The sequence below is a fragment of the Macadamia integrifolia genome, chromosome 9 (genome assembly GCF_013358625.1).
Source record: "Macadamia integrifolia cultivar HAES 741 chromosome 9, SCU_Mint_v3, whole genome shotgun sequence".
Lineage (NCBI taxonomy): Eukaryota > Viridiplantae > Streptophyta > Magnoliopsida > Proteales > Proteaceae > Macadamia > Macadamia integrifolia.
Window position 1 is genome coordinate 4,985,082 of NC_056565.1, and position 6,090 is coordinate 4,991,171.

Consider the following 6,090-nt stretch of genomic DNA (forward strand, 5'->3'; position numbering starts at 1 on the left):
CTTATTCGCCACCTCTTGGGTAGGTGAGGCCTAGAATTTAATTAATAATTAAAAAAAAAAATGTGCTATTGTAGGGTTTAGGAAGAGGCAGATATACTGAGTCTTACCCCATTTCCGTTAGAGAGGTTGTTCCCTTGCCCAGACCTCTCGTGAGATTCTTTAATTATTTTCTCCCCCTTTGTTATGTCATCATTGATGTCACATGTGAGATTTTTCCCACAGTGACAACATTGAAACATTGTCCTACCATATGTGTATATATATATATATATATATATAATTGGTTGTATCTTAGAATATTGAAACCAAAGAAGAGATAAGATTTCCATTTATGAGTTTTTTCTTTTTTTCTTTTTTAATTTAAATTTAAAAGTCATGTGGATCTTGAATTGAGGTTCATTGATCTTCCATTATATGTTACTAATAACTGAGAAGGGAGGAGGGAAAGGGAAGAGGGGGGGGGGAATGCAAGTGCATTCTTGGCTGATTTCTCCTATTATGATTAATTCCTTAAACCATATAGACCATTTAACCAACAGTTGATTATGTTTTCCGTTTCTTTTCTCTTGGTTTATTTCAGGAGGTATTCAAGAAAGTGTTTCTCACCGTCACAGAGCGTTTGGCAACTACATATAATGGCCAAAATAAGTTTCTGAAAAGTTAGCATGGAAGAGAAGATGGATAACTGGATATCTTTGATGAACATTGATGAACACAGAAAAATATCTGAAATGCATGAAAAGATTTCTTAGGAAGAAAAACTACCAAGCCTTTGCTTATGTGCCAACATGGATTGGAACGAGGGGATAACAATGGTCCAATGGCGTGATAGCTCTTGTTTAATGCAAGCTACCCACATTGATTTCATGGCATATTAAGGCTGTGTTTGTTAAGCATTCTTGTAATGGATTTTGGGTCTAAAAACACATTTAGAAATGAGAAAATAGAAAAGAACTAATTTTTAGAATATTTTCTAAACCATAATGCTTATCAAACATAGTGTAAGGATCTCACATTTAGGTCCTCTCCAGCCACTGGGGTGCTTAGATCACATCTGACGATTGGGAAGACCTTGGGATGCATACATCCAACAATCTCTCCCTGGTTCACCCCAAAAAAGGAGGGTGGGGGGGGGGGGGGGGGGGATGACAATAGCAGACTTCCATCATAAACCTTAAACTGAAGTTATTACGCCATGTGCCATTGTTATTCTTTGGCTTCAATTGTTGTTTGCCATGACTACAGGCTAATAGTCTTTCATCTCACAAGAGTTCTTCTCATGCATTTTAGTCATTTTACTGTATATACCATTCTTTCATGGAGGGCACATTTGATGAGGTAAGCCCCTTAATCTGAATCTCACAGTTAAAGTAAATTTTGATTTTCAAACAATATAAGAGAATCCCTCCAACGGTTTGGGAAGTGAAACCCTCTTCTTTTCCATTTTTTTTTCCTTTTAATTTTGAAACGAAATGAAAATGGCCACAATGTAATAATATAAAGTATAAGTGAATTAATAATTCAATTGACCAATATATTTTTTTTGTTACCTCTTTTACATCTAATTTAAAAAAATCATGCAATAAGTTGAAAAAAAAAAAATATGAAACAAATGTGAAAGAGAACTTCAATGGGGATTGTTTTAAAAAACTATTCCCACATAGGTGGGGAGGTTTTGGATGCCTCTTTGAATTTCGACGAATTAAAAGATAAATAAAATAAAATACAAAGACAATAGAATCATTCCATCACAGCCAACACTCGAGGTTTATAGTCTGTCATTATAAACCTATGGTTGATTTAGTGGTGTGTCAAGTTGACATTTATTATAATTAACCATAATGCATCAATCTTCTGCATATATCCTCGTGCTCGTCTTTGCTTGTTATCTTCATGTAGTCGGCCCATGATATTAAGATAAGATTTTAGATATTATTGTTATATCACAACTTTTTGACTCAAGCATTTGCATGCTTTTCTTTCCCCATTAGCCAAGTCCATCTCGCCCAAGGTTTCAAAACATTGAATCGGGAATCGGATCCCATCCCTAAGAGCCCTAGAATCAGCCCATAGATCTGAAAATCCATTGACTCTAGGGTTTTGGACGACGAATCACCTGTATCGAATTCGCTGAAATCGGGATGAGACAGCCAATTCCAATCTAAATCAGCCAATCCCCTGATCCGATTGCTGATTCTTAAAACCGTGGTCTCCCCTCCCTTTTTCTCCATCTAGTCATTGCAGAAATGCAGCTCTTCTTCATCATCTCTTTCCCTGTTTTAAGTTAGTTTTTATTTTCTTTTCTATCAGACCCAAAGAAATATAGAAGTGATCATATTCTCACTCAATATCCAAACATAGACCATTGGGCCAAGTTCCACAAACTTGGCTGGGCTGCTTCCAGCTGAGAGCCCTAATTGAAAGCTCAAAATGTTAAAATCGAATGAACAATTATATTGGCTTCCTTGTGTGCAGTAGCAATAATAACTTGGGTGTGCTTGTACCCAAAAGAAAGAAAAAATGTGTGCAACCAAAATTACCCACATCCACATTAGGAAATGATGATACACCATAGAACCTACATTCCAAATGAAGATGATAGGACTCTCATAATGTTCTACAGATGCTACTACCATTATCATATATGCACATGATTGCAAAATGTTGGTAACCATTAGTACAACAATATCACATGTTAAAAGAATCCACTGCTAATATAGGAGATGTCCCAGTATGAAACCAGTATGAAAAGCATCAAGCTTGTCTAATGTCCTTTTGCAAACAGCTTGCTTATATCTTCTGTAACAACATTGCTCCTGCCAAACACCATTCACTTTCAGAAATAGCATTCATATAATGTAATTATTGGATTTACTATGAATCCTAAAAGAATTCCATGGTCCATAAGTCAAATAAAAAATCACCAACTTTTGTCATGTTAGCAAAAGGCAAGTGTAAAGTAGAAAATGAATAGAAGAACTTGATGCTTTAATAAATTTTTAAGTTTACATTTTCATAATTTACCAGTACAGACGTTACTGTTTTGATCATTTGGCAGATTAGAGAATCACTAAACCCACCCACCTGAGAGAGAGAGAGAGAGAGAGAGAGAGAATCAACCAAGCGACATTATACTGAATTAGAGATATATGGATGGAGGAATGAAGACTCTCCGGTGACAAACCAGGATCAATTGGAGTAAAAAATAGATGGAGATGGTAAAATTGTAACCACTACCACATGCTTAGATAAAAAATACTATTTCTCTCCTCTCTGTAGACAGTGTAACACCAGCAATTCAACTTGCAGTAATAACTGCAACCAGAGAAAGAACTCAACATGATTGAAATACAGAAGAAAGATACTTCTAGCTGTTGGAGGGATTTGAATAAAAGAATGTTTCAGAAAATAATGACCTTATTAGTCTTATTATGGTCTGGAATGATAATATGTTAACTTAAGAATTCATCTTCACTGGATTAAAATCCAAATGTGATATGTACACAATTTGGTCCTGATACAAAGGCAAACAACATCTTTTCCAAATTGGGACTAATTTATGCGACTTCTTTTTTTATTTGGTTATTTTTATATGGGCAAAAGAACCCTACCTTGTCATGTGGCCTCTGCACCAGCACGGGGGCCAATGAAAGTGCATGCTGGAGCATCATTATGGATGGCATTGTTGATTTCATGGGGGTAGGACAGTAATTCCATGTGCACCTTTGTCTAGGTGCAGGAACTACGTGAATGGAAACAGCAACTAACTATGGCTCTTGGCCCAGACAACGTCCTAGGCGTAGGGGAGATCGGAGCAACAGGGAACGCCTAGACGACCTCGGAACCAACACCAGACACTTAACACCAACCCAAGCGAGATGAACGACTGGTTTGCTATGAGACCCACCGCCCTTGGTTGGCTACTGTACTGGTTCACATCATTCCCTTCCCCTCTTTGGTTGGTAATACAACCCCCCCACTAATTCGAAGGTCTGAAAGGCATTTCTGTTACTGGTGATGTGACTCATCACACTCGAATCAGTTCACCACTCTACCTCGTTCTCGACAACGAAGGCTTCTAAAATCATGGCAACCATCATGTCACTGGACAGCGTTCTTTTTCCCTTATCATATTCAAAATGAATAGGTGGGCTCATATGTCTATGTTTTCATTCAGCTTCATGACACAATTTGATTTGACAACATTGTATTTAACAATTTGCACATCATAGATGGGAAATACAACAGGCCCAGACTGTAACTTCAACAAGTTGATATAAATAAAACTTTACAATATGCCGAAACTAATCCATATGATTTTCTACCAAGAAATGAATAAGATAAGTTGAATTCTAAGTGTAAATGCCAAGCCAAAATTCAAATTCCATGAACCAAAACCACTGAAAGGCTAAATTTTGTCATTCAGTAAGGAAGAGTCTTGTGAGGGAAAACAAGAAAAATTGAGTGCTCTAATAAATATCTAACTGGCATTCAACCTTTTCCAATGTTTCTAACAGATAACTCCACAAATCTAGACAACCAAAAGTTGTAGGAAGAAAAAGTTATGAGGTTAATTTTCTTCCTTCTCCAACATCTCAGATAGAGGTTTTACTAGTAGCCTGACTATACAATGAACCAAAAATGTCTCCAAGATTATCAGAAATGGAGGAAGAAATTGATCATTAATTTTAGAAGCAGAAAACATACATTTCATAAATTCATCCAAACACACATAAACACATTCATTTCATACACTTTATGTCATTCCTTCATAAGGGAAAGGAACAGTTAAACAGTAAACTAACCTTCCACTAAGCTGAGGTGGGATTAGAAGGCCACCAACAGTGTCCGGAACATTCTTTGAATGAGGCAAGTTCCCTCTTGGAAGTTTACTTCGGAGATAAGAAGAAGCTAACCCATTAATTTCTCTCTTTCGTGATGCGCTTTCTGCCATAGCAGCCGCAACTCTAGAGTAGTGGTCAGTGCTACTCATTTGGTGAGATGAGAGAGCAGGTGAACTGAGTAGTAGTAATGCATCTGGGAGTTTCTCAATGGAAGGTGCTGGTAAATGTGTAGTACTATCCGGCAGTTGGTGTGAAGGGGATATTGATCTCCTAGAAATCAAACAGAAAAAAAATTGAGCATCACTTCATGAGAATATCTTATTTAACATAGTTAGAAATGAATCATGAAGTGACTGAATCGCAACAATGAAAGAACAGTATAAGATTCAACGAGAAAGAAAATGCCAAAAGAGTCATAATGTCTTGTGACATGGATGAAAGTTCAAACAAGCACAAAAATTATTTTTCTGCCACTGATATTAGATCACTCATTTATTTCCCACTTACAGAAGAACTGATCTGCAACAATTACTACCTCCCTCAGAAAGTCTTTCTTTTGTGCCTTGAAAAAGAAGTCCCCAGATTGAGAATGTTCTATGGAAGTTGACCCACTAAATTAGGTACTCGATGGATAACCAATAATTTATGCTATAAATTTTTAGGCAAGCATGCTTCCACAACAATTTGGAACCAAAACTTTACCTGGAGAACATAATGGAAGCAAGGAAGAATTATGATTCTTTCCACGATGTGAAAGTTGGGATAGGTAGTTCCACCATGTAATCATGAGGAAATAGAAGTCACTTAATCTGCACTTTTATCCCAAAGTTGGGAAAGGTAGTTCCACCATGTCACCATGAGGAAGAAAGAAAAAAAAAAAAGCAGCAACCCAGTGCATAAGGCTCCCGTTACTGCAGGGTCTGGGAGGGTTTATCTGCACTTTTATCTGTTTGCCTTCATTTATTAATGTCATTCTTAGATGTAAAATATTGGATGAAGGAAAATGGCGTCTGCAAAATAATTTCTTTCCTAGGATTACAAGTCAAAACAAACAAAACCTAAAGGAAAATAGAAGCTAGATATGTCTTCAATACCCACCCAGAAAATCCATGACTTTGATCCTTTTGTAGGATCATTTCACAATAACTTCTATACTTTGTAATAGAAAGATTTCAATGTTTAACTCACTTCTTTTTTGGCTTGTCGTTCTTTTTTTCCTTTTGGCTTGGGGGGGGGGGGTGGGGGG

At 36.8% G+C, this 6,090-nt stretch overlaps 1 protein-coding gene and 1 long non-coding RNA gene across 3 annotated transcripts in view; one reads left to right on the plus strand and one right to left on the minus strand.

The window, feature by feature from the left end:
- The window catches only part of LOC122088882, a 1,874-nt gene extending 905 nt beyond the window's left edge, over positions 1–969 (plus strand). Inside the window, exon 2 of the long non-coding RNA XR_006143179.1 lies at positions 581–969. This is a non-coding gene — a long non-coding RNA (uncharacterized LOC122088882). The remainder of the gene's footprint in view (positions 1–580) is intronic.
- Positions 970–2,551: 1,582 nt separating this feature from the next.
- LOC122088881 (histone H3.v1-like) overlaps positions 2,552–6,090 on the minus strand; it is a 10,630-nt gene continuing 7,091 nt past the window's right edge. For both annotated transcript variants that reach the window (XM_042658238.1, XM_042658239.1), the window contains exons 3-4: positions 4,806–5,114; positions 2,552–2,816 (exon numbers count right to left, since the gene is read on the minus strand). In XM_042658238.1, coding sequence (XP_042514172.1) covers positions 2,765–2,816; positions 4,806–5,114 — 361 coding nt within the window. In that variant the 3' untranslated portion in view covers positions 2,552–2,764. The remainder of the gene's footprint in view (positions 2,817–4,805; positions 5,115–6,090) is intronic.